The sequence below is a fragment of the Pagrus pagrus genome, assembly GCF_965226575.1.
Source record: "Pagrus pagrus genome assembly, chromosome: 11".
Taxonomy (NCBI): domain Eukaryota; kingdom Metazoa; phylum Chordata; class Actinopteri; order Spariformes; family Sparidae; genus Pagrus; species Pagrus pagrus.
This window is the reverse complement of record NC_140195.1, coordinates 17,252,466-17,280,267: the sequence shown is the minus strand read 5'-3', so window position 1 is coordinate 17,280,267 and position 27,802 is coordinate 17,252,466. Positions and strand designations below refer to the sequence as shown.

The following is a 27,802-nucleotide window of genomic DNA, read 5'->3' as shown; positions in this document are numbered from 1 at the left end:
TTACCAGGGTGGCCAAGGATGAAATGGGTAGTGACGGACACCAAGTACCTGACCAAACCATCCAAAGACTGGCAGCCTCACATCCCCACCGCCAACACAGACACCGCCTACATAGAGGTGAATAAATAATTTGATTGATTTTTCTAATCTTAAAATAGATCACATAAAGCTATAGTTCTTGTTTATGTTGCACTTCTGTTTATTCATCTTATGAAATCCTCAAGGAGAGCTCATCTGACTTTCCCAAATTCTTGAGGCACAGTGTGACTGAGCCTTTGCCGTCAATGCCCCAGAACTGTGAAACATCGTGCAATAGCGAATTAAAAGTTATTTTTTAAAACTGGCAATAGACAAGTTTTTTGCTTTAACTAATTATGAAGTAAATGTTAACTGCACAGTGTAATGGCTATAGAATAATGACACTATACGCATTAAGATTGGTTTGCTATAAGCCTCGCTTTCACTATGCAATTCTGTCTGCCACCCTGTACAAAATCTCCTGGGAAATTGAAATTTTGATTTATGTTACAGCCCTTACTGCTTTCATGTCTCCATTATACACTAAATGAATGAATACACTCGCAATTTTCCTCCTCATATTTTCTTCTACTCCTCTCTCCACCCTGACACTAACCCCTGCTTTAGTTACTTAAGTGCACAAAGCAATACTCAAACCTTTTTATTACTCTTTATAAAATTGTGACAATTTCACTTACCTCTTCAGTGACCATCCTCCTTATGCTTTCTTGTTTCCAAAGTGGTGTTGATCATAGCTTAATGGAAATTTGGAAACATATGCTGTGTGTCCTGTGTTATTGGGAGTTGCCGGTACATAGCAGTCGTCTGTTACCACTTTAAACAACTTTTGAAAACATATAACCTAATACCTACGCATGTTAGTGTTTGTAGAGAAGCTACTCTTCAATTACCCTCAGACAAGTGCTATACATGTCCTTCATATGTGAAATGTATTAATTATATTCATATTATAATTATTATTATTATCATGATTATTGGTTTGTTTTCAGGTAGCTTGTGCTCTCATTTAACTTTGTCGATGTCTCTATTTGTTTGTCTCTTCCACCAAAGTACAAAGCCAGTAAGGAGGGGACAGTGATGGGAGTTGCTGTGTCCAAGATCTCCATGCTGACCCACTGCCAGGCCCTGTCGCAGGCTTGTGGCTACTGTGAAGGTCAGAGCTCAGCACCTTATGTAACTTATAACTCTCCTGCTTCGCCTTCTCTCTAATGCCGGCTCTCTTTGTCTGTTCTTTAGCTTTATAAACTAGGCATTTAAAGTTATCTTTACAAGTTGAACCTGTGCTCAGCTCTTGAGCTCGTCAGCAGCAGTTTTCACCGGCTGCTTGCTTCATAATTATTTTCTCTCTCTGCTGCTCAAAGAGAGGCACCTCAAAGAAGATTAACTGAGGATCATCCTTCGAGAGAATATGCACTCTAATGGACCACAAAATGACATTTGGGGTGTAACTCAAATATGCATCTTTTACATAGTTAGCATCCCTCTTTGCTTATGTGTTTTTGTGTTTTCTGTCTTAGGGGAGACACTGGTCAATGTGTTGGACTGCAAGAAGGATATGGGCATGTGGCATGGCGTCTTAACGGTGAGATTGAATGCAACAATTTGTACTGTATATCCAGTCTAATTGATCTTTTTAACTTTGGTATGTAACACAATGTGACATTGACCTTATGTGTATTTTTTCCAGAGTGTCATGAACAGAATCCACACCATCACAGTGCCATATGCTGTCATGAAAGCATGTCCCATGTCCTGGGTGCAGAGGGTCCACATTCACAAAGGTTCAGCCAATGTCCAGTCTTACTTTTACATTCCATATTTGTGTAGTTTTATTATTTTAATGTTGATGAATATATTTAAACAGGTAGAAACCATAGACTGTTTACAAAGATGAACAATGTGTCTCCACTTCCTCCTACTGTACAAAACTGAAGCCAAAATATCCCAGAGATGAGGGTTGCCATCTTCTGCTGGTGATGTCATTTGGAGGCAGAGTGACATTAGTGATTGGGCATTTGAGTTGTGATATCGAGGTCCTGCCCATATGACCACCCCACTCGATTGCAAGCAGGGCTCAGCTGTCAATCATTATGTCCAACCCCCTTCCTATAATATATTATTATTATTTTATAGGATCAAGGACATTTATCAGAAATATTAAGATGACAGAAACCATCTTTGGGAAAAATCTTAGGGCTCATGACTGCAGCAAGCCACCAGGGGGCAATGAAGATATTTTGGCTTCATTTTTGGGGAGCTGTCATGTCGTCCATCTTTATAAACCATCAATGGCAAAAACATGTATTATTAAAAGATTTTATTTTAAATGATAAAGGTAGACAACTGATGATACCTACAGAACCACAAAGCTGAATAACAAAAATCAAGGTGAAACCGTATAGCAAAAACAAAACGCATACAAAAAACAAACTGTTAATACACCATATATAACATATTTTCCTTATCCTCTGACAGCACGCGTTGCCTTGGTAAAGTGCCGTGACCTCCACTGGGCCATGATGGCCCACAAGGACCAGAGAGACACCAACCTGTCCTCCATACGTATGCTCATTGTGGCTGATGGAGCAAACCCATGTGAGTCACTTCTCCTGCACAAACATGCCCTCTTTATAAAAAGAACGACCGTGTACAGGCATGTTTTTGACTTTTTCAACCCTGTTTTGGTAACGTTTTTGTCCATGTTTGTTATCAGGGTCTGTGTCGTCATGTGATGCCTTCCTGAATGTGTTCCAGTCTCATGGTCTGAAGCCTGAGGTGATCTGTCCATGTGCCACCTCTCCTGAGGCCCTGACTGTGGCCATACGCAGGTACCATAGAGCTCATAATGAGCGCACTGCAAACTCACTATTAAGTCATTCAAATGTAGTGCCTCTGAAAATAAGGGTTGTTTGTTGTGTTTTTTTAATGACATGTACACAACTTGACCATGTACCTGACTTGTAGGAAGGAGGAAATAAGAAGGAAATAAGAGGAACAGAGACCAATAAAGAGACTTCTGGTTTTGACATGACCTGGTCACTTCTAATCTCACATCTCTTTCTAATTACGTACTTCTCTGGATTCTAGTTAAAAATAATGTTTAAAGCAATATGAAAATAAAACTTAACCAAACCGTGAGAATTGTTGCAGTCTTCTTCAAGATAAAAACATTGAAAGCACCACACCTTAAAAACTGAGACTTGTTTTGTGCATCCACAGACCTCAACAATGTGTTACCTCTCTGCTGCCTACCTGTCTGACCTGTTCACTTCTCTGTCTGCCTTCTCTGCAGGCCTGGTGCGCGAGGAGCTCCACTTCCAGCCAGGGCCATCCTGTCCATGGGTGGGCTGAGCCACGGGGTGATCAGGGTGAACACAGAGGACAAAAACTCTGCTCTAACTGTTCAGGATGTGGGCCACATCATGCCTGGAGGTTAGCCAGTGCAATTGACTTTAATTTCCACTGCAGAAGTACAGCAGCTGCCACATTTTCTTGACATCTTTATCAAAATTCATTTATATAAACGTATCGTGTCCTTTTTGTGTGTTTCAGCTCTAATGTGCATTGTCAAACCTGACGGGTCTCCTCAGCTGTGCAAGACAGATGAAATAGGGGAGATTGTGATCAACTCTCGGGCTGGAGGCACCATGTACTACGGCCTGCCAGGTGTCACCAAGAACACATTTGAGGTCTGTCAAAGTTTAAAACCCATGTTTAAGACTCCGCTGCATGCAAATCACAACTCTGAAAGTTAAACAGAACCTGCAGTCCTGACCAGCATGTCCCCCGCCTCATGTCGAATGTGTGCCGATATCGGCCCCAGACCTCCTCGACCCTGCCAGGATTAGCTAGTTTAGAAAATGGATGAATGGGAGAAAAGCATAGATTAAAATGATCCACTAGATGGAGCCACACTCAGGCCTCATAAGAACCTGTTTCCCAGTTAGTCTCTAAGTGTGTTTTTGCCCCCAATACATTTTTAATTTAAATATTTTCAGGCAATAAACCACCCTTAAGCTAAACATTAAATTGCAGTATCACAATTATTTTGGCACTTACTGATACTTGTGTCTCGTGTGAGATTTACTGTACTGTGTATATTTGAGTTTCATCTTTGATTTCTCTGCTTATCTGTAGGTGATCCCCGTCAACCAAGCAGGAGCACCCATAGGTGAAATTACTTTCTCTCGAACTGGTCTGCTTGGATTTGTGGGACCGGTAAGCCACAAATACACACACACAAAAAACTGTTAGCTTCCTGAAAATTGACTGAATAAATACAGCTGGTGAGTGTTCTGTTTCCCATGCTGAGTGAATCTGTGTCCTCCACAGGGCAGTCTGGTGTTTGTTGTGGGGAAGATCGAGGGGCTGCTGATGGTGAGCGGGCGCCGCCACAACGCCGACGACCTGGTGGCCACCGCGCTGGCAGTGGAGCCTGTCAAAACAGTTTACAGGGGGAGGTGAGACACTGATGTCTTCTAACAGGGTGCATGGATGGCAACTCAACTCAACTTTATTTATATAGCGCTTCACACACACAACACAGTCGATCGAAGTGCACCACACCAAAGAAGACCATTTGAGCAATGCATGTGTCTATAGTGAGCCATTATGATTTTGTGATATTTTATTGGAAAGAAAGAAAACTAACTCTTGTATATGCCTCAAAACTGAACAATCCCTTTAATATTCTGTAGCCTCTCCTTGTGTGTTTGTTTGGAGTGTGTGAGTGCTCATTTCTGTTTTCATTCATTTAGGATCGCCGTGTTCTCAGTGACAGTGTTTTATGATGAGAGGATAGTGATTGTGGCAGAGCAGAGGCCTGACGCCAGTGAGGAGGACAGCTTCCAGTGGATGAGTCGAGTACTGCAGGTAAATCACATATATTTTGTCACTTAGTATGAATATTCAGTAAGTATTTTTCTTTTTTATGATGGTATTTAGGTGGGCTAATTCTTGTTAGGTCACAGATTCTTCTTGTTATGTCATAAGGTCTGTTTCAATGACTCAACAACACTTAACATCCTCATAATATACAAAATATTGTGTTCATTTTTATTAATCTATATCAACGTGATGCCCATTTTCTCCCCAGGCCATTGACAGTATCCACCAGGTCGGCCTGTACTGCCTCGCACTCGTCCCTGCCAACACCCTTCCAAAGACGCCCCTTGGAGGGATCCACATCTGTGAAACCAAGCAGAACTTTTTGGAGGGAAACTTGCACCCCTGTAATATCCTCATGTGCCCGCACACCTGTGTTACCAACCTGCCCAAGCCTCGGCAGAAACAGCCAGGTAGGATATCTCAGACCAGGTCTAATGGTGCTTAAGGAATTTTCAGGAATTTTTTGCTGTTTTACATGACTCTGATTTTTCTGTGATCTGCTCAGTGGATGTTGGTCCTGCTTCGATGCTGGTCGGCAATTTGGTGGCAGGGAAACGGATCGCTCAGGCTATAGGCAGAGAGCTGGGTGTGGTGGAGGACCAGGATCTGATCCGAAAGGTACTGTTTGCCACTCAGACCTTGAACCACACAATGAACCTAGAATAATTATCAGAAACTTATTAACAGACCGCTTAATAATGAATTTATATTACTGTGAACTGTTGTTGCTGTTGACTGGACAGCGAGACAAAATTCATGCTAACGCATTAATGTCCACAGTGTAAAATTTCTTTACAGCATTTAAAGTACTTAAACTTCTTTAGACGACTTAATTAAGAATGATACAGAAATAGCTGACTATGAAAATATTTTTTTTCATCTTTACTGCTCTGATTGTGTGTACCAAGTTGCAGATGACCGTGGAAAATGGATACTGATGTCTCATCTTAAATCTCTTGTTGTTGTTCTGCCTTTACTGTGCTTGGGGTTGGGCTTTAGCTCTGTATGTGGCCCACCATGATGGTAAGGCTTTAGCCGGGCCCCCACCCTGTCTTTGCTTCTGCTGCTTCCGTCAGTCAGATGTGCTTTTGCAGCCGTGACACCCTGATGGCCACCAGCAACAGCTTTGGCCGGACGCACAGAGATGACTGTCCAGGCTGGCTCCTTGGCCAGCAGGGGTCCACACACTTAATGTAGTGATACAATAAAACTGAAGTTAATATAGTCCCTTAACAGACTCTCTCCGCCATCACCTTTTAAGATGGGAGTTGGCCAGCAGCCTAATAGCTTTGTCAAACCAAATAGCTCTACATTAAAGTTCACCCCAAAATGAAAACTTGGTCATTATCTACTCACCCCCATGTCGATGGAAGGTTAGTGTTTTTGTTTTTTGTTGTTTTTGTTGTCCACAAAACAATTCTAGAGTGTCACAATAAAATGTTATTAGTTTTAAAACTTAAAAAAACAACTGTACAAACAAAAAAATGGCTCCATCTGACACAATCCAGGTCCAGAGGTCCCTTGTTGATTTAAAAAAGACATTAGTCACACAGTTCTTAAGCCAAAATCTTCACTGTAAGAGTAATAGTGTTAGCATGCACCGCATCTGAAGTGGGTGCACAAGCTCGCCCGCTCGCCTAGGGTGTAAATAACATCTTTTCAAATCAGTCTGGGATCTTGGACCTTTTTGATTGCGCTGGGTGGAACAATTTTATGTTGTCCCCATCTACTTCAGTTGTTTGGGAGAATGCTGCAACACTGTTTTGCTGCAAAGCTCCAGAAATGTTTTGTGGACTACGAAACTTCACCCGACTTTCCATCGACATGAGGCTGAGTAGATAACGAATGAGTTTTCATTTTTGGGTGAACTTATCCTTTAAATGAAGTCATCTTGTCTCAGTATATTCAAGTTTCTCATCTATCGTTGTCTAAGGAGGTAATGCAGATTTTGAGCCAGCATATGTGACCATTACAGACGGTGTAATCACACGCTGTGAAGCATTATGCTCATACCTTCTAATAACCTCAGTAATAATTAGGATCATTTTGGTGTGCACCTCTGCTCGCTCTGTTCACTGTGATGCTCCCCGGTGTAGCATGGCTTGATGAGTGGTCAGATCAGCCGGTCTGCATGATGTGACTCCTCCTGATTCCTTTCTTCTGACCAGAGCACGACCTGTTGTCTGACTGAGAGAGAGAGAGAGAGAGAGAGAGAGAGAGTGGCACAATGACTCCGGCCAGTGATTTTAATACGGCTGGCAATGTGACACTGCTGTGTATTCTGTTTGTTTTTCCAGAGAGCTTCATGGTGTTAAGTTAATTTAGTTGTTACTTTATGTGTTGCCTAATGTTCACTTGGTTTCTGCCTTAAAAGAATATCTTTGCTTTTCCCATCTTGTCTTTTTCGGTCCTGTGCACTGGTCAGTTCCTCAGATTATTGACACTAAAGAGGCGAATAATTCATTCAATATTTCTCATGTATTTAACTGAAAAAAGAAGAAGAAAAAAACCTGTGGATTGTCCCCTTGTTTAAGAAACACAATCCTGAGGCACTGATATGTTGTCAAAGCTTTACAAAATCGTCATGACCCTTTTTTTGAATGGTCCATAGCTTGTTAGTATTTGACAGTGGCTCCAATTTGCCTCCTACCAGGTGCAGATGGTCCCAGCATGACCCTGCGCTTGGCAGAAAAAATATTCTCTGGACACTCCTACTCTCCTGTCGTGTGCTTGTGTGTCTCTGTGTGAGAGGTCAACAGCATCGCAGAATGTCTTTAAAATGTTTTCTGGTCTTTATTCCACACAAAGTCTGTTTGAAAGGAACAAATATATCTGTTGTCACTGAGCGAACCTTTTATTTTTGAGTGTTGGTTGGATGGTATATCAAGTGTCTTTCTATCTGTTGATCATTTTTAAATGGATTATGATTTGCCACAGATGCAGCTTTGTGTATTTTTAAAAAATGTGTAATACATGCACCGAGTCAGTCCACCATTAATGTTTGTGATGACACACTCTCTTCAACAGCACCAGTTCTTGTCGGAAGCTCTGCAATTTAGAGCTCAAACAGACCCAGACCATGTCCTATATGTGCTGCTCAATGCCAAGGTAGAACACACACACACACACGCACACTAAATCTGAGATATCTCTCAAAATTAAGTATCAGAGAAACATTCAGAGATGATAACATAGTTGTCTGTCTTCTCTTGTGGTTCGGTGCTACTGGTGATCCATTTTGTTGGGTATGAGTTTCAGCTGTACTTGCTCTCTTTTGGCTGCAGGGGGTGGCAGTGTGCACAGCCACTTGTGCTCAGCTGCACAAGAGAGCTGAGAAAATCACAGCTACTCTGATGGAGAGAGGAGGCCTCAACACAGGAGACAATGTGGTGCTGCTTTACCCCCCAGGTAAACACACACACACACACACACACACACACACACACACCCCTAATCATTGAAGACGATCTTAACTAATTTTTCCTTTTCCAGTAAAAATGTTTGTTGTTAATTCTGCCTGTATTTTGTCTCTTATTTCTGCAGGTATCGACCTGATAGCTGCCTTCTACGGCTGCCTGTATGCGGGGGTCATCCCTGTGACAGTGAGGCCACCCCACCCACAGAACCTGGCTGCTACTCTCCCCACGGTCCGCATGATCATCGATGTGAGTGCACACTCAAGCTTTACCATAGCATATTAGAGTAATTAATGTACACAATTATTCAAGTAGAACAAGTAGTGTACAGACCGTCTTCGTATTTAATCCATCTTAGAGACAGCTCTTTAAAGGGTCTGTACACCTAAAACTAAATGTAAACACTGACTCCTAGCAATGCATTTTAAAAACTTAGTTTCTAAAGACTAATTTAGCTTCATTACGTATTTTATTTTTCACTGAATCACTGAGGAAACTGGTTCAGAAAATTTAGACATTTGAAATTGAAATGTGAAGAAAAAGATTAAAATATCCCGAATTAAAATAAAAACCACACGATCAAAACAATAAATAGAATGTGAAAAAATGTATAGGTGCTGCACACAAGCGTCATTATGGTAGGGAAAGCCCTGCTAGTTATTATGGCATCATGTAAACTCAAGACAGGTAATCAATAAGAGAAGATGTGTACAGTAAGTTGATGATGTGATTATTGTGACAGGCCTACCAAAAAAACGTTAATCACCAAACACTATAACGTAGCTGTCATTTAGTAATATTAGATATTGCACTCTCAAGCACCTAAATGTCACATACATCAGAAGGAATTCGAGCCTTGCTTTACCTTTTATTCACTACTTGATCGATCTCTTATAATAAATGAGGTGCCCTAAAGCAAGTAACTGAATCCCACCCAGACTCAGTGAAGTATTTCTGCTCCTGACCCCTATAATGGATTTCCCTCGAGGGAAGCAAATAAAATTGAATTATAGAACTTCAGGGATCAATAAAGTATCACAATAAAGAAATGCCTTTTTATTTGAGTAACGCCTAAGACGGAGGATTTTTTTTTACCTGGTGTCACTGTCAAAGCATGGTTGTTTGTGACCTTGAGTGAACTTGTCCATATGTGTTACATACATTACAGGTGAGCAAAGCAGCCTGCATCCTCACCACTCAGCCTCTCATGAGGATCCTCAGGTCCAGGGAGGCTGCTGCCAGCGTCAACATCAAGACATGGCCCACCATCATCGATACAGGTAAAGCTTCAAGGCATTATCATTGTCGTGTGGCGCTGTGTGCTTTCTGAGGGCGCACAAAAACTTGAGGCCAAAGAATGTGTTCCTCTTCTGTCCACAAGGTGTCCTATTTGCTCTTTGCCTAAAAGCTCCTCTGTAGTCCGAAAAATATTTTCTGCAAACATTCAAACATCCTTACACTAGTGCAGAGTGGTGCTGCAAATAATGTAGGTGTGATAAACTGAAAATAACTTCTTAAATGTGCACTGAAACAGCACTTTTACTTCTGGGATGATCCCATCCTCCCACTCAACAAAAACGCTGAACAATTATCAGGTTGCAGCTCATTTCCAATAGCAAACAATAACACAAACAGTAAGACAGTGAAAGCGTGTGAAAATAACCCAAATTCTCTCCCCACTTCCTCCAGATGATCTCCCCAGAAAGCGGCCTCCGCACATTTATAAGCCCCCTACAGCTGAGATGCTGGCCTACCTGGACTTTAGTGTGTCCACCACAGGCATGTTGACTGGAGTCAAGGTAAGTTACTCTCTCAAATCGTGCGTATTATACTGCAACATGAAGCAATCAGTTTGTCTCATTAAAAATGTAAATCATTTTAACCAGAGGGACATAAAATCCGCTCAAAAATGTGTTTAGCTTACTGTCATTTCAATTGAATCTTGACTTTAACTGTGTAGAATGACGTATGTGAGACATTTGTAGGCTGCACTCACATCAGTCTGTTGACAAGTGAAATATACTCTGTGCTCACCTGTAATTTTAGTTTAAGACAAGTATGATTGAGCATGATTCTACTTTGAAAGCCAATCATGGTCCGATATGCAACTTAAAGAAGTGTGATGTGGAATTTTAGTAGTTTTCAGTAAAGTAGGAGACATCTTGAGTCTGGCAATTGAGCTTTAATAACATTTGCATTTTCATAGATTTTTACATTTTAATGAGGGATAAGGAGAAGTCATTTGAAACATTTTTAACAAAGTAATTGAACACTATAATCAACAACTACTTATTGAACACAATAAGTGAATGTACATTGAGTTGAACGTGGCAAAACATGTAAATGTTATTAGAAATGTAAAGGAGAATTGATTCACAAACATGATCATCACTGTAATTATCCAGGGATAATGTGTGCCTCATAAAGCCGACAGCTGCACATAAATACTATTTGTCCGTGTCTAATTTGCAGCACAAAGTGATTTAACTCTTTTACTGTTATGGTTTGATGATGGTGTTTATGTCTGTTTCCTATCAGATGTCTCATGCTGCAGTCAGTACTCTGTGCCGCTCCATTAAGCTGCAGTGTGAGCTCTACTCCTCACGCCAAATAGCCATCTGCCTGGACCCGTACTGTGGCCTGGGCTTCGTCCTGTGGTGCCTCTCCAGGTAACATACTGCCCACACACACAGACTGAGAGTCACATTTCATTCGACATGCTGTTCCTGTAAATGTGACATTGTTGCTGTAATGAGTGTGTGTTTCTTGGCCCAGTGTTTACTCAGGTCACCAGTCCATCCTTATCCCTCCCCTGGAGCTGGAGAGCTCACTGCCTCTGTGGCTGAGCACGCTCAGTCAGTATAAGATCAGAGACACCTTCTGCTCCTACTCTGTGATGGAGCTCTGCACCAAAGGCCTGGGCACCCAGACAGAGATGCTGAAGGTCAGAATCACACTCAAAAACACCCAAAATAAATGACTGCTATTGCTATAATAATATCAAAACAACACAGGAGTTTGAAGCATGTGGACGTTATTCTATTTTAAAGTCATAAATCTGCTTCTTGTGCTTCAGTCCAGCTCAGTATCTCTGCCTCTTCTGCTGGCATATAAAATCACTTTGGATAAAAAAGTCCACTAACGCTGAGTTCATGTCTGTGTCGAGCTCAGACTGCACTTCACTGTTAAAAGTGTGAATAACCTTTAGCCGTCTGTGTCTCCAGGCGCGGGGTCTGAATCTGTCGTGTGTGCGGAGCTGTGTGGTGATCGCAGAGGAGCGTCCTCGCCTTGCTCTCACGCAGTCCTTCTCCAAGCTCTTCAAAGATCTCGGCCTGTCGCCGCGCGCCGTCAGCACCGCCTTCGGCTCCAGGGTCAACCTGGCCATCTGCCTGCAGGTGAGTCACACACTGCGAATCAGTTAACTGTGCTTATTTTTACTTTCCCCAATTATTTGTATTCTTGTGTCTTGGATACATGTTTTACTGGATTAAAATAACCCATTGACCTTCTGAAAAGGCCTCAAAGCTTCAGGTCCAGTTGAATTTCTCACATTTCAGGGTGTTTATTTTCCCTCTCTGTGTTCTCAGGGCACTGCTGGACCAGACCCCTCCACTGTCTACGTTGACATGAAGTCTCTGCGCCACGACAGGTAAGGCTGAACAAAGACAGCTACGGTTGTCACATGATCTGGTCAGATTGAACAGAATGATTTACAGACAGGCTTTTGTCCGTTTCCTCTAGGGTGAGGCTGGTGGAACGAGGAGCGCCACAGAGTCTTCCACTCATGGAGTCAGGCACTGTAAGTATTGATTATTGACTAAAAAGACTGCCCACAGAACCAGAGAGGTAATAGAAGTGGTTGTTTTAACTCTCTTTGTATGTTCTCCTCTTAAGATCCTTCCAGGAGTGAGGGTCATCATCGTTAACCCAGAGACCAGAGGCCCGCTGGGAGATTCACATCTTGGGGAGGTGAGGAGGCAGAAAGGATGATGGGATGCTGATATTCAAACATTTGATTCTGCAGCACATTAAGTGGTTTTACATCCACAGAGGGAAGTAAAGACAGCTAGCCAACACAAAGAGCAAAAAGACAAAACAAAAACTTGTTAGCTGAGACTTTAGAGGTCCCACAAATGCAAGAAAAAAAATACTCAAGGCCCCTTTCACCTGTTTGTTTTGTCTTTTTTCAGATCTGGGTGAGCAGCGCTCACAGTGCCAGCGGCTACTACACCATCTACGGGGAGGAGAGCCTGCAGGCAGATCATTTTAACACCAGACTCAGCTTTGGGGAACCCCACACTCTGTGGGCCAGGACGGGCTACCTGGGCTTCATCAAGAGGACTGAGTTACTGGACGCAAGCGGAGGTGAGAGGACGTTTTGAATAAAGTTGACCTCATACTTTGCCTTTCTGTCCTTTTTGTGACATTGCAAATTATGACTGGGAGAATTGTTGGGGCTCTTTGTCTTAGGGAGGGCGATAGTGATGACATATGCTGTCATGATATGTATAATTTTATATTGTGACATTAGGGCAGCACAGTTAATCAGAATATCAGCAATTTTTGTTAAATATGTGACACATTACAATTATAATAAAGTACTTTACAAGACAAAAGCCCTCCAGTGGAAGCATGTTTGAGGTCTGAAGTCTGCAGTTATAAACAATATAATACTTTTGTTTATTTCTGCCACAGATCGTCACGATGCCTTGTTTGTGGTTGGCTCCCTCGATGAAACGTTGGAGTTGAGGGGGTTACGCTACCACCCCATCGACATCGAGACATCTGTGTCGCGAGCACACCGCAGCATCGCAGAAAGGTGAGCTTCTTCAATTAGCGCACATTATTTTCATGATATACTATATTTTTTATTTACACACTCACTGATGAAGGCTGGGAGTTCACAGACGACGCTTTTCCACCAACATGGAACTGGTTCTGTTCCTGTTGGTACTAGTGTCGTCACCATACAGGATTTTTTGAACTTCGATATTTGATATTTGATACCACGAGTGAAAATCAACAGAACATTGAGGGCATACATTTTTAGATCACAATGGTTCTCCTCAAAATTGGTGGAAAAAACTGGTTCCAAGAGTCTTGAACAGAGCCATTTAACTAACCAGAACTAATTTGTTGGAAAAGGCCGACCGTAACACAGAAAACATCTGACTGAACTCGTTCTTGCTCCTCAGTGCCGTGTTCACATGGACCAACCTGCTGGTGGTGGTGGCGGAGCTGAGCGGCTCGGAGCAGGAGGCCTTGGACCTGGTGCCCCTCGTCACCAATGTAGTCCTGGAGGAACACCACCTCATAGTGGGCGTGGTGGTCATCGTGGACCCCGGCGTGATTCCCATCAACTCCAGGGGGGAGAAACAGAGGATGCACCTGCGAGACTCCTTCCTAGCAGACCAACTGGACCCCATCTACGTGGCCTACAACATGTGATCGCCCCCATCGCCCAACTGATGAAAATGCAGAAAACTGAGCCAGGCTCTGAGATGAGGGAGAAGGTTGGGGGTGCATTCAGTAGCAGCCCCAATGTCAAGCCTCAGACACACATTCAACAACACCAAACAATGTGGGAATGCGAGTACAGTACGAGTACTGTAATGAGAACGTGCTTCCCTCTCAGAAACTTCTTTGCTTCCACCTTCTCAATCGCTGCAGTCCAGGTTCACTTAGATTTCTACTGAGGAGGAAGGATCATTTCTCTCCTCATTAAAAAGTAGATCCATCTGTCAACTGCAGGAAATCTGATCTTCATCCTCTCTGTGCATCCCACTTCTCCCTCATATCTCCACTTCATGTTTTTAAAGACATTTTTAATTACATACTTTAATCAAAGACCCCCCCCCCCCCCTGCTTCCATTCCTGAGTTTTTACCATCATCCTCGTGTGCTCATTTTTTCTATTTTTTTAACCCCCCTCCATTCTTGAAGGCAGGATGGTGCACTGGAACTGCTGAGAGGAGCTGGAACTTTCCCCTCTTGCACTTTAAGTCCTCGCACCTGAGTCTACTTCCTGTCTCACCTGCCTTGAGGGGGCAAATCCACATCAGTATTATAAAGTGCCACCAGCAAGTGCAGCCCAGATATATAACCTTCCTACCAGGTGCACCGTGGCTTCCACCTCCCATCACGCTCTGTATTTTGCCGGCAGACACGCTGTCGATGCTACAAAATGTCACTTGAATTAGTTGTTGGTGTGGGAAAAGAAAGACTGGCTTCATAAACATACAAACCTGGAGAGTAAAAAGGATCTTTGATCTGCAGAAGCACAGATTTAGATTTAGCCGTGAGTAGGAGTCGGTCCGTTAGATAGTTCTTATGATTGTGAAGTACTAATAAATCTTTTTAAAAGCACCGATTTTCATAAGAAGAGCTGAGGCGATACCTGGTGTTTAGGTGTGCATGTTAATTTGAGTGCAGACAGTGTCGACATGCCAGAACCAAAGGAAAAACTGTACTGAGGTACAGTATTTCCAGACTCCTGAAGACTCTTCTTATCATCTGGATATAAAAAAAAAACTCTTTCTACTGCATGATACATTGTTTTCTTAACCTGTATCCCAAGTTCTGATTGTATTTTCTATTTCAGTGAGCTGGAAATGACATATTTCTTAACTTTTATTTTGTAAAACACAAGTGAAATATTGTATGAAAACATAAAATACTGAGAAGAAAGAAAGAAAGAGAGAATCTTTTATTTATTGTCCAGCAGAAAGAATATTTGTTTCATCCACATGGTTAAAAGAGTCTTTGAGGATTCTGGTAATTGTTGTTAAAAGACCTTCCAGGTTTTTATTTCAGAAAATCAGATAGTTAGTGCTGTGAGCCGAATGCAACAGCACAAACTGGGTTAAGGAGAGCGTGACATCAGCTGAGAAAAGCTCAACTCAAGGTCCACTTAATCGCTTGTTCTAGTGAGGATGCACGATAATATATGCGCATTATTGGTATCGGCCAATAAAGGCTTTAAAAGGAAATACAGGTATTGGCCTGAAATGAATATTTCTACTGATATGATAAGCAGATTATGAGCACACCATATAAATATGAATTTGAATTTGATAAGCACATTTCAAAAAATGTTTACCTCGGCCAACATATCAGTGTTAGAGTTTTTACTTCCTAATATCTGTATCAGCCCCGAAACTCAAGTGTATCTTGGGCTTCAATTGTGATTGCGATATGAGTCACGATTTTGGTAGGAATGGCAATTTTTACGTTTAACTTTACTATTAAAAAATGTAAAAATGATTATGTGATTATTGTTGGGGTCCATGCCAATTATCATGTTCCCTTATGTCCGTAGAATATGATTTGTAAGCCAGGCATCTCTGTAGCACCAGAATGATTAATCTATGTTAAACTGTGACACATTTGACCTTTATCAAAAAGTTGCGATTTGGATATTTTTCTTCACCATATTGATTGTGCAACCCTACTGTCTGCTGATGAGGACTGTGTGATAAAACTGAGAGCTCCTGAACAAGCCAGAACGTGGACCTTGAGTTGAGATTTTTTGTTTTTGATTAGATGTTGGCGGAGTTTGACAGGATATAGTTCACAGTTTGAACTAAACTGAGCCACTGTGTAGTTTCCCTTCTTAAAGCAAAGAGCATCTTTCAGCGTCAAAGAAAATTAAATAAAAGTAGATCCTCAGAAGGCAAGAAGGTGCCTTTTTACTACGCCATCGTGACATTTAGGATCATGGACTGTTGAATTTCTAAAAACAAAAACAAGATATCAAGAATGAGGACAGAACTTTGCCTTATTAAATCTGTGGAACTTCACTAGTTTTTATGCTTAATCCCTCATTTCTAGCTGTACTTTTACTGTAATTAAAGATCTTTACCACCATTTTTCACTCGTGGAATCAGAAGCTGGTATCACATTTTTTAGAGGGAGGGGGGTCTTGTTCTTTTTTGCGGCCATGCCTTTCTCATTTCATCATTACCATTCAAACCAATTCTTTCTGAATGTCTGTAACACTGAAAAAAAAAAAATTAGGAATGAACAACAATCAGTAACCAACCCATGATTTAAAAATGGCAGAATCCTCCTTTAAAAAGAAGGAGGTGATTAATGAGGGTAAGGATGTTGTCTGTATACTGTATTTTAGAGGTCAAATACTGTATTCCTGGTGTTAATGTGTACATGGATATGAACTTTGTCGATAAAAACTTGACTGATCTTTTCATACTTGACAGCATTTTTCTGCATTGTTAATTTATCACATTGCAAAAGAGGAAAAAAAAAAAGGTTTCAGATTATTTTGGCAGGAACAATGTGCACTTTCCCAATATCATTTTGTGTGTGCGTGTGTCCTTGAGCGAGCGAGCGAGTGAGTGAGTGTGTGCATGTCCAGTGATATTTGGCTTTTCTGGTGCAACAAGGTTTGTCTTTTGTAAGAAAATGATCCCAGAATATTGAACCTTTTTTTTTTTATTTCTTGTTTTTTTTTAATGTCGCCTCCACTGTATTTTAATTGGAATCAGATAGGTTTTTATAGGGGTCTCATCAATATTTTGCTGATGTTATCTTTTCTTTTCAAAACTCTGCAAACGGCTGGTTTGATTTCAAAGCAGCTTGACATACTGTACAGTCCAACAACACATCAATAAACCACTTTTCATTCAGTGATGTACACTGAGGACATGTATGCAGCCAGTATCTGGGGCAGGTTACAGTTACTCATGAATAACAAAGTGAAGCTTCTGAGCTACTGTGTGATATTTGCTTTGTTGCTACTGTTTCACTCCAACGACAAGTTTTAATAAAGTTTTATAATTTCATGTTGGCCTTCAAGCCTTTTCAATAGACATTGGTGCTATTCAATAAGGGAAAGTTGACAGATTTTTGTCCTCCAATGTCAAAACAAAGAAGGTTTCTTCTTCCTGGATGCCCTTAATAATGTGTGAAAATAAGTCTTTCTTCTTCCATGCCAACACTTTCCAAGATCACTGCTCAGTTCTGAAATTGTCTTTCACCACCAGTTTTCATCATCTCTGAGATCTGATGAAAACTTTCCCAACATGGACGGTGCAACTCGACATATCCACCATTTATATTTTGATATTTATTTCAGTTTTCCAAGCTGTCGTGTTGTCAGGAATGACGTTCATTTCAAACCTCCAAAGTTATTCGAAGCACAAATTGTGAAATGTACATGTGAGGTTATTGAAATTAGGATCTTTCACACACAAATAAAAAAAAAAAACTCAAGGGCCCACAATGTATACCTCAACGACTGTCTGTTCACTATGCATTGTCGAGCTGCAGCAAAGACATTCTGAACTAGTCAATGGTGCGATAACTTCTAACAACATGTCTTACTTGACAAAAACACTGTCACACTGTCATTGGATGTGTTTCATGTCAAATAAAATAAATCCTTTGTCAGAACGTCTTGTTTGCTTTCTTTCTTGTTTTCCTTCCAAACGTTTCTGGAAGCTTCAGCCATCAGCTGCTGCATTAATGAAAACTAACACCGTCCTTCCACCAGGTGTCACTCTTACCTACTTCATCCAAAAACATGAGTTCTGCTCCCTCTGTGACGTCTTCACAGCCTAGTTTCTATCAATTCTGACCATAACGACCTGATATCAAGTTCTGACAAGAATTCACATCTTAAACTTCATTCTCACTTCAACTTTTCACTTCTTATTTTAGAAAATAATGAGAATCTACATGAACATTGCATGTATGCACACAGATCCATACAGTATATTTTCTATAGTATTTTTACTTTATGTTTTATATTTTGAGTCTGTAGTCTCTTATTTTTTGAAGTACATTTCTGTTCTTGTACTGCAACTTTTTTCTGTTGTGCTGCTGTTTTAAATAGAATTTCCCCTATGAGGGGTCAATAAAGGTACATCTTATCTTTAATAATAATAAAGTGAATATAATAATTTACTACATTGTTCACCAAGCATTTGCACGGTATTTATTCTATTTGCAACAAATTGTACAAACATTGCTGCTGTGTTTTTTTAAAAAACTTTTTTGGGCATTCTTGGTTTTCATTCATTTCTGTATGATATCAAAGTCTGAAAGGTTGTCTCATGTATTAAGTTACATTATTATTGCAAGTGTGCTAAAAATAGATAAAAGGACAAAGCAACTGTCCTGATAAACACCTGCCAAAGAGAACTGTTAGAAACTCCCAAAGGTTATTGTAAATAATGGCTTATAAATAATGTACAATGTATTAGTAAATGATTCATTGGCCATTGATTAAACCAACAAAACCTCTATTAAAGGGGCCCTGATGGTGTCTGCAGTGTAGAAAATAATAGACTACTATGAACTAAAACCTGTTAGCTGAAAATATTGTTTCTTGCAGAACTTGTTCAAACTTGGTAAATTCTAATTCTTTCACTGAGATCAAATATTTTTGTGCAACATATAGGTTCCTTAAATGTATGGGTTAACAGTACAATATAAGATTTGTTAATAATATACATGTTTTCTTGTGGAGATGTGATTAAACTCCAAACTACGATGTTCTGTATTTCTGGACTACAGGACAAACATAAAGTACACTAAACATTGGTTAAATAATCTTAAAATCTCTCTAACATTAACCCTGCAGGTGTTAATAAGCAACGGTTCAAATGTTTAGTTAGTCAAACTTCATATTTATTACTTTATAAACTAAAAACCCAGCAGAAGTGTTTTATCAGGACTGTTGTGTTTGTATTTGTGGTTTTATCAGATTTGATTGACAGTGGCGTCTCCCTGGCAACAACTGCAAACAACCCGCAACTGTCATTACATCCTGATTCTGATTCTAAATTGCTGTGTTCTGATTGGTGCATGGGAGCACAGAATGTGACATCATCAACTCCACACCAGCGAGAAGAACACAAAACACAAAACGACTTTCAATGTGAAAAACCAACGAGATGTCTGATTTTGAATCTCTTGTTCTCAGTAACGCTAATGTCACTCACCACTTTAGCCTCAAAGATGCCATTTGTTGCTATGACATCACAAGTAACACATTTCCAGAACATTCTCTCACTCTGACGAATAGTAATAGGAGATTCTCACAACATTGTGAAGAAGAAACCTATATTATTGATTATTTTGTCTTTTTTCTCATAATCTACAACAAGGTGTTTCCTTAATGTATTTACTCACTTTTTAACTTATTTTTTTATATTTGTATCCTTTAAATAACATTTGTCTCATTCATTCATTGAATCAAATATCTGTCTATCCAACAACACATCTAACTGTCTAGCTGACCTTAAAGGACAGCACAGTTTCATGCTGTTTTACTTTGTTTACATTTGGCAGACCCTGCCACTTTTCTAGCTTCAAACAGTGTTCTGGGGACCTTTTTTTCTTATATTCAGTTATGGAGAAAATACATATTTCTGATTTTTACCTCATTCACATTGTAAATATTAAAATTCTGAGTTTGACTTTCTTCTCCAAGACTGCATAGTGCCAATTTAAACTCGACATCCACATAAAAAAGGTTGTCCAATCCTGTTTTTATCTATTACATAATATTGCCAAATAATATAATAATATTGCCACTGTACACACGTCTCTACTAAAAGTTTCCCCATTGCCTCGAACTCATACAAAATGCTGCAACTTGGCTCTTAACTCATTCCAAAAATGCTCCTATTTTAGTTTCTTAACTTTGTCTATCTGTATCTTTTAGAATTGATTATAAAATACTTGTAAGCACTTTTTAGGCCCTGTCTGGATTGGCACCTCCTTACATCTCTGAACTCCTCTCAACAGTTTGGAACACTGTTTTTTAAAGTGCTGTTTAAATAAAGTTATTATTGTTATCATTATATTCTATTTTATCAATTATTTTATACTATATTGGTGACAATATTATCAGCACTCTTGTATCTTGTATTGTGTGCTTTTGTAACCTTTTGCACCTACATAGGTTCCTTGGTGCTACGTACACTCACTTGTTAAGCAAAGACAAATCATGAAAACAGAAATCTCTCGTTAAATAACCAAACCCACGGACATCATCACTCAGAGTGAGACACTGACTGAGAAACTTGGCTTTCATTCATCTAACAGTGTAATCACACTGACTGGTTGCGATGTTAAAACTAACATTTAATCACTAATCGTGATGGCTAATTTGAACAGTCTGATGCATAACAGCAATGGTGACATTTATTTGCTGGATGTTTCAGAACAGAATCAGAACAACACTGAGCAGAGCTGAGATCAGTCTTGTGTTCAGTCTGTTTACAGCGGACACTGGTGCTGTCTGACTTATCTTCAGCCAACCTGCAAACCTGCTGGTTCTGGCGTACACGCCCGGCCTGCGAGGAACTCCACACTTGTCCCCAAAGCTCGTCACTCCAACCAAATAAAACCTCTCCTCGTCCTCGCTGTAGCACTGCAGGGGGCCCCCGCTGTCACCCTGAGACACATGCAAATAGCAGCCGTAAATACATATTGTAATCTGTAGCCTTTGTAGTTTATTTTAAATTAGATTCCAGAGTGGATTCTGTTTAGGTTTTATTGTTTGAAAATGTTTATTAGTTTCAGTCTTCATTTTAGTTGTTGTTTTTTTCATAAACACGGGGAGTACAGTTTTTGTTTAGTTTTAATTCACTTTAATTATCTTTCTTTTAAATTTAATTTTAAAAATGTCCCAGAATCATCGTTACCTGACAGGAATCCGCCGCCCCGCTCTCCAGTCCAGCACAGATCATGTTTTCAGTGATGCGGCCGGCGTACCAGCTGAGCAGGTTACATCTTCTCCTGTCAATGAGCTCCACCTCAGCCTCCTGCAGTCTCTTCATATGCTTGCCTACAGCACATATAACAAAATGGTATTTAACTTGTAAAAAAGGGCATTCACATTGTCACTAATAACATATGAATGGTCACCAAGATGTGCTTTATATTTTACAGATCAATAAGCAGTTTAAAAACACAGATATAATAGGCAACACTTTAAATGTAACCCTATTAAGGAGTTTAATAAATTATAGATAAGAGGAATGTAGTTGTATGAAGATGTAATTGTTTATTAATACATTTGTCAACAATTATTACACCTCATGTGAGCTGGGAATAAGTGAAGGCTGCTGCACACACACATAATATTGACAAGTACGTCACATTAACAACACTTAACATGCCCATACATCTGTAGCTGATGATGGAGACTTAAAGTAAAGTGTTAGTGTACTAGTAGTTTAATAGTTTAATGGAGAAAATTATTGAAAGGAAAATGGGGAATTTAAAGTGAGAATGTGTCACTTGTCATGAAATGAGTATAATTACTTATTATTGATTGCATACTGGCCTTAAAAGTGGAAAATATGCAGTTGCAAATGTTGCCAAATCATTTATAAAAGTCACAGGTTTTTCATTCTAAAATAAGCTGTCGATCCTGCAGCTTTCAAGTGATATTGAGTCAATAATAAATTATGTTTGGACCAGATGCTCTGCAGCCTTCTTAAAGACGAAGGATACATCTTAATGTATGTATTTTAACAACTTATTAATAAGCTGCAATAAATTATGAATTAAGAACTGAAAAATCCTTGATAAAAGACATCCGACAACTGGATTCTGAAGATTGTAATTGCTTTTCTCAAAAGAAAAAAAAATAAAATACCTGCTGTATCACTGAATGTGTACTTTAGCTTGCTTTTATTATTATGGTAACTTTTATACTTCTGTTATCATGCAACCCCTGGCCAGGTCTCCCTTAAAGGATAACTCCACTGTCAACAGGTCTTGGGGAGTATTACTGCACAGGTGAAAAAAAGTTGTCTAAAGCCTTTTGTGGCTCCAGAGGGGAATTTCCAACTTCAATTGAGAAATGTCGATATTTCATACCATGTTCGATACCATGAGGAAAGACTGGAGGGAGCATAAAACATTTGATTTTTTTTTACAAGGTAAATATAACAAAGCTTGTGTACTGCCAAGCAGAACATAATTTAACTTAATGTTTTTGCTGAGGAAAGCAAGAAAGTCAGCATATTCATACTGCAGAAAATGAGTACTGAAATCATTTTAAACATTCAGAATCGATGTATCAATATCTCATTGTGTTTGACAACACTATTTCAGGGGGATCTGCATGAAGTCTGATGTTTGTTTGGAGATGAAGTCTGAAAATGAAGGAAATCTGGTGATGAGGAGTAAGAAGGAAGTAAGCTTACCAGACCTCTGTATCATGCTCCTCATTTCTGCTGGAGGCTAAAGGCTTGAGGCTAGATTAGGTGCTACTAGCGTACAGTAACACACCCAATCGGTGCAGTCGAATGAGTAGAGCTGAGTTGCACTGTGGGTAATGTAGGCGCCAAGGATGAAGAATTTGTGGAATAAAAAAATACCGCATTTCTGGTTCTGCTGCATTGATTTTTATGCTGTTTTCTAACTGTACAATGCTGTCTCTTTTTTAGAAAGGGAGTTTTAATTATAAGAACCTCTAATGTAAATCAGGTTAATTTGTCTTGTTTTTCTCAGTCCCAGGTGAGTCTGAGTTATTCAGAGAAGCTGGCACAGATTCAGTGTTTTCCTAACTTTAACATCATCATGCTGAAGAATCAGTTAGTTTTAAACCAACCTTTGTAATACGAGCTCCCCCATCCAGAGATGAAACAGTGGCTGAAGTTGAGGATGAACTCATGCGTCACATTATGAGGCACGCAGGCAGGTTGGACATGGTCACTGAAGTTGAAGGGAGAGCTGAGCAGCAAGAGTGTCAAATCGTTCTCAGTCGTGACGTGATTGTAGTGCTTGTGCATTCTGATCTCACTGATAGAGCGGATCTGGGCTTGACCTCCTGGAGCGGATAGCTCATGAAGTCCTGCCACCACACGGAATAAGCTTCTGCGGCCCCTTTGGACACAAGACAGAATGACTGACAAATGACTGCTTCTGTTTCTGCTTCTGTTTCTGTCCACTGTCATGCACACACCATGCCCCTTTCGTGCTGTCCATTTTCCCATTTGAAGTAGCACATAAAGGCTGGTTTTATTCCTGTGAACTGATATCCTTTTTTCTCTATGTAAAGTATAATCTACTGTACGTATTTTAAAAGTCCTTTCTGTCTTGTTCATGTGTTATGTATACAGTGGCCATGAGGGTCAATATCAAAATCATTTTACAAAACACAATCTCATTTCAGAAAACACAACAATAATTTACATTGTTGTGATTTTCGATATGTCTTGGGTTTGGTGAAATGTTGTTGTATTTTGAGGTCAGTGACATCATCAGTGAGGTTTGTAAGTTATGCTCACCAGTATTTGAGGAAGCAGTGTGTGGCAGTAAGCACAGAGAGGTTGTTGATGATCGTCCCGCCACACAGGTGAATGGTGAGGAACTGGAGGCTGACCTGCCAGGGCCACGCCCCCTCTGGGGCCTCCCGCCCCCCCACTATACGAGATGAACCTGGGGGGCCAAACAAGGGCCGGTTCCCACAGCCTCACAAACAAAATCACATAAAGTTTCCATGTCATTTTTGAAAGTACATACTGTTGTTTACATTGTTGGATGCAGTCGTGGGACAGCAGTGTGTACTGTGTCTGACCCCGCTATGTTGTACATTAATGTACGAGTACTCCTAAATAAATTCTGAAACAATTTGTTGATTAATCAGGATGCCAATCAACAGCAAATTAACTACTTTGATAATAGATTTATCTTTTAAATCTGTTATCAAGCAAAAATGCCCCAAATTCTCTAGTTTTGGTTTTCAGGTTTGTGATGATTTGCTGTTTTTTTTTTTTCTTTGTCATTGTAGATTAAACTGTAGCCAGTATCTTTACATTTTTGACTGCTGGCCAGGCAAAACCAGGAATATGACAGTTTAGCTTGTGAAAACACGATGTGATAAAAAAGTGGGTGGATATAGCAGAAACCAAATACTGATGATGGATCACAGGCATTGCCAGAGCACAGAAAAGGCTCTACTTCTTAGTGAAACTGGAGGGAGGTTAAATTCTGGTGCCAAGTTCCCGACAACTTCTACAGAGGAGCAAAAGAAAACATCCTGACTGGAAACATCACAACCTGACATGGTTCGTGCACGGCCCAGGACAGGAAAGCTGTTCACCGGGTGATTCAAACGGCCCTGAACCTCACTGGTACCCACCTACGGAGCATCAGTAATATTTGGGAAGTGTGATGCCTGCACAGAATCCAAAGGATACTAAAAGATGACACCCGACCCAGCCACAGTGTGTTCACCCTGCTGCCATCTGACAAAAGATAATACAGAAGTACCTGCTGCCATACTACCAGACTACAGAACAGCTTCTTTTCTCAGGCTGAGGCTCCTGAACTCATCCTCAACACTCCATTTTCCAAAATAGATGTATAGACTCAAATGACTCAAACATTGTTCAACAATAAATTTACCTTTTACCTTTCATTGGCAGATAAATCAGTCACAACTTTTTTCTTTTTAACTTCCTAATATCGCTACCAACCTCCTCAGTAACCATTCATCCCTGCTTTAAAGCTTTTTCAGAGACATTTCGAAATGGGAATTCTCTTGTCCTACATTCTTGTTGTAAATTAGCTAGCTAGCTAACTAACTGTTGGCCAGTTAACTGTCTCATTTTAAAAGTAGATGATTACTTCATTAAAAAGTGAAAAAAAAAAAAAAAAGCAATTCACCCAAAAATATATTATAGCATGGCCTTGATTGTACTCACTGTCCTGTGATGAAGTCGAACACAATAAAGCAGTCAGAAGCAGCAGCAGGTTAACTCCATTAACTTTAACCTCCTGAAGACATTTTCAACCGCTAACACAAACTGCGTACGTTCCTTACGTATAATGACGTCACGGGCACGTTCAAGCTTGTCAAATGAGCTAGCTAACCGTTGGTTAGCTTACCGATGGTTAACTGTTGGTTGGCTAACCGTTGGTTAGAAGTAGCAATTCACCCAACGGTTGGTGAGCTAACCGTTAGCTAACCGTCTCCTTTTAAAAATAGATGATTATTTCATTAAAAAGTGAAAAAAAAAAAAAAAAAAAAAAAAAAAGCAATTCACCCAAAAATATATCATAGCATGGCCCTGATCGTACTCACTGTCCTGTGACGAAGTCAAACACAATAAAGCAGTCAAGAAGCAGCAGCAGCAGCAGCAGTGAGTTTAACTCCATTAACTTTAACCTCCTGAAGACATTTTCAACCCAAACTGCGTACGTTCCTTACGTATTATGACGTCACGGGCACTTAAAGCTTGTGAAATTAGCTAGCTACCCGTTGGTTAGCTAACCGTTTGTTAACCGTTGGTTAGCTAACCGTTAGCTAACCGTCTCCTTTTAAAAATAGATGATTATTTCAATAAAAAGTGGGGAAAAAAAATTAGCAATTCACCCAAAAATATATTATAGCATGGCCCTGATCGTACTTACTGTCCTGTGACGAAGTCAAACACAGTAAAGCCGTCAGAAGCAGCAGCAGCGAGTTCAGCTCCATTAACTTTAACCTTCTGAAGACGTTTTTTAACCACTAACAGAAACTGCGTTCGTTCCTTACGTATAATGACGTCACGGGCACGTTGACGCTTGTGAAATGAGCACCTGACGTAAACATTTTTTTATCAGATAAAGTCCCGTGAGAAACAACCTACAGACATTATAAGATTTGGTACACAGGTTGTATAAGACAAGAGACAGATTAAGAGCTTCCTGTTTGAGCATTAATTTGTGGTATTAAAGAGCAGAGGATATAAATTAATATTTCATGGCCAGAATAAATCTTATAGCCTACTTATATTTATGTTTAAATGCATGTGACATGGAACAAGTTTTTTTTTATGTGTAATAAATGTGATATATGTATATAATTTGGGCACGTGTTTATGTAAAATAATGTTTAGTTGTTTGTATACCTCAGTGGCCCTGTGTAAGCTGTCTCTGACTGAATGCCCACAGCCTAGCAGCCAATAAATTCCTGCACTACAAACTCCCTGCACTGAGCGCACACAGTGAGTCGATGCGTTTTGTCAGAAAAACCTTGCGCCTGTTTTCTGTGCACAATCTCACCCGGGCTCCATCTCCGAGCCCAGGGAGCTGTACGCTTTTCCTTTTTTTTGGTGAACACTGAGGTTTGGAGGCTGCAGGCCTAAATGACCTTTACGATTTTGCGAAACGCACTTGCCGACACTCCCTTACATTCTGCTGAGAGTCATCAATTATGCAGGGAAACTGCTCGCACTGAGGGGGAAGATAGCAGCAACAATATGGCGACAACCGCAGTTTCTCCCCAATCTCTTCCACATCTGCAGTCCTGTTACGGCTTCCCGGATTCACTGTAAGGCTGTCAAAGTGAGTACCCTTCATTTATAATCGTTTGAGAAAACGGTGCGTGTGTTGTTGGGTGCAGGCAGATTTTCTCTCTGTCGGTATCCTTGCGTAAATGTCGCAGAGCTGCACACTGCCCCGCATCTTTTTTTTTTTTGGAGCGGGATGGAAGCGGGTGTCTGCGTTTGCTGAGCATCCATCGGCTGGACCGGAGCAGTGGAAAGAGGGGGGGGGGAAACTAAAACATTATCAATCATTTGATGTCGATCGTGAGGAAGTCATCGGATTAACTATTTCGTCGAGCAATCCGAGGCATTGATGAGAGGAAATGCCTGGTAGGGTAGGCTTCAGGTAGGGCGCCGTCTGACAGCTCCGGCTCAAGAAAAAAAAGCCGAAAAACTCACGATTTTTGACAGATTTTGGCCACTATTTTTGTTTTTTGTTTACCCTCCGGACAACAGGATGATACACTTGAAACACCATAAGGCTTCGAGAAAGGGGTTGATGCTATGTGAGTAGCCTGATCCACCTTCCATCATCAATAGCCAGGATTTTTTACATTCCTCCAGGTGATTACGGTGTGGCAGCACCACAATGCATCTCTAACCGTCTTATTTCTCGTGTTGCACGCTGTGTGTGTGTTTTCAAGCCGCTGTCTGGCTTCATACTCTGGGCTATCTTGTGCACAGATAGAGCTCTTATTGATTTGGCAGTCGACATGGCTTCACGGGTGTGGTGCAGATCCTTCAAGGCAACGCGCAAAAACGCACAGAATATCCCCCGGTAAAAAAAAAAGGGGGGAAAAAAGCCGATCCCGGGCCCGTTTGGCTTTTAGACGAACACCAAGAAGCACCTGATGTTTTGATTTATCACGAAACATCGACAACACACCGGAGGCTTTGACAAAAGCCACGGTTGCGTTTTAAAGCGTGACATTTTCAACACACAAGCCACCCACTGCAGCAGTGGTGCTTCGGCCAATTTGGTTGTAGCGGGGCCACTTCTCTGCGCAATATCACCTCCTGCTTGTCTCCCCTGTTTCCATTCAATGGGATATGTCAGAAAGCAGGCACATAATGGCGTCTGCGGGGCCTCCGTGTTAATTAACAGCTTTAGTAAACAAGCCCCGCGTCTCTGAAAACGAGAACATTGGCGAGAGGGTGCCAAAAA

The 27,802-nt window shown here is 40.6% G+C and overlaps 3 protein-coding genes across 9 annotated transcripts in view; 2 read left to right on the top strand and 1 right to left on the bottom strand.

Moving 5' to 3' along the window:
* The window catches only part of dip2ba (disco-interacting protein 2 homolog Ba), a 48,719-nt gene extending 30,967 nt beyond the window's left edge, over positions 1-17,752 (top strand). For 2 of the 3 annotated variants that reach the window (XM_084365465.1, XM_084365464.1), the window contains 28 exons: positions 8-117; positions 1,090-1,192; positions 1,557-1,621; positions 1,727-1,820; positions 2,515-2,634; positions 2,753-2,867; positions 3,332-3,471; positions 3,592-3,728; positions 4,177-4,257; positions 4,372-4,499; positions 4,797-4,911; positions 5,135-5,336; positions 5,432-5,544; positions 5,926-5,949; positions 7,954-8,034; positions 8,211-8,334; positions 8,470-8,591; positions 9,511-9,622; positions 10,032-10,141; positions 10,881-11,011; positions 11,118-11,286; positions 11,567-11,737; positions 11,930-11,991; positions 12,084-12,141; positions 12,237-12,311; positions 12,533-12,707; positions 13,038-13,161; positions 13,538-17,752. In XM_084365465.1, the coding sequence (XP_084221591.1) occupies positions 8-117; positions 1,090-1,192; positions 1,557-1,621; positions 1,727-1,820; positions 2,515-2,634; positions 2,753-2,867; positions 3,332-3,471; positions 3,592-3,728; positions 4,177-4,257; positions 4,372-4,499; positions 4,797-4,911; positions 5,135-5,336; positions 5,432-5,544; positions 5,926-5,949; positions 7,954-8,034; positions 8,211-8,334; positions 8,470-8,591; positions 9,511-9,622; positions 10,032-10,141; positions 10,881-11,011; positions 11,118-11,286; positions 11,567-11,737; positions 11,930-11,991; positions 12,084-12,141; positions 12,237-12,311; positions 12,533-12,707; positions 13,038-13,161; positions 13,538-13,790 (3,314 nt within the window). In that variant the 3' untranslated portion in view covers positions 13,791-17,752. The remainder of the gene's footprint in view (positions 1-7; positions 118-1,089; positions 1,193-1,556; positions 1,622-1,726; positions 1,821-2,514; positions 2,635-2,752; positions 2,868-3,331; positions 3,472-3,591; positions 3,729-4,176; positions 4,258-4,371; positions 4,500-4,796; positions 4,912-5,134; positions 5,337-5,431; positions 5,545-5,925; positions 5,950-7,953; positions 8,035-8,210; positions 8,335-8,469; positions 8,592-9,510; positions 9,623-10,031; positions 10,142-10,880; positions 11,012-11,117; positions 11,287-11,566; positions 11,738-11,929; positions 11,992-12,083; positions 12,142-12,236; positions 12,312-12,532; positions 12,708-13,037; positions 13,162-13,537) is intronic. The other variant, XM_084365466.1, reaches the window with a different exon arrangement.
* Positions 17,753-20,494: 2,742 nt separating this feature from the next.
* LOC311264539 (acrosin) lies at positions 20,495-25,849 on the bottom strand. The gene is made up of 5 exons (XM_084365471.1): positions 25,742-25,849; positions 23,614-23,797; positions 22,935-23,209; positions 21,016-21,158; positions 20,495-20,765 (listed from the first exon to the last, which is right to left on the bottom strand). Exons 1-5 carry the CDS (start codon positions 25,803-25,805, stop codon positions 20,529-20,531), a joined length of 903 nt encoding a protein of 300 aa, XP_084221597.1. The 5' UTR covers positions 25,806-25,849; the 3' UTR covers positions 20,495-20,528.
* Positions 25,850-26,319: 470 nt separating this feature from the next.
* scn8aa (sodium channel, voltage gated, type VIII, alpha subunit a) overlaps positions 26,320-27,802 on the top strand; it is a 49,888-nt gene continuing 48,405 nt past the window's right edge. For 3 of the 5 annotated variants that reach the window (XM_084365462.1, XM_084365458.1, XM_084365461.1), the window contains exon 1: positions 26,320-26,656. The gene's annotated coding sequence lies outside the window, so the exon portion shown is untranslated. Of the gene's footprint in view, positions 26,657-26,778; positions 27,202-27,802 lie in introns of those variants that run through there. The other 2 variants (XM_084365459.1, XM_084365460.1) reach the window with 2 other exon arrangements.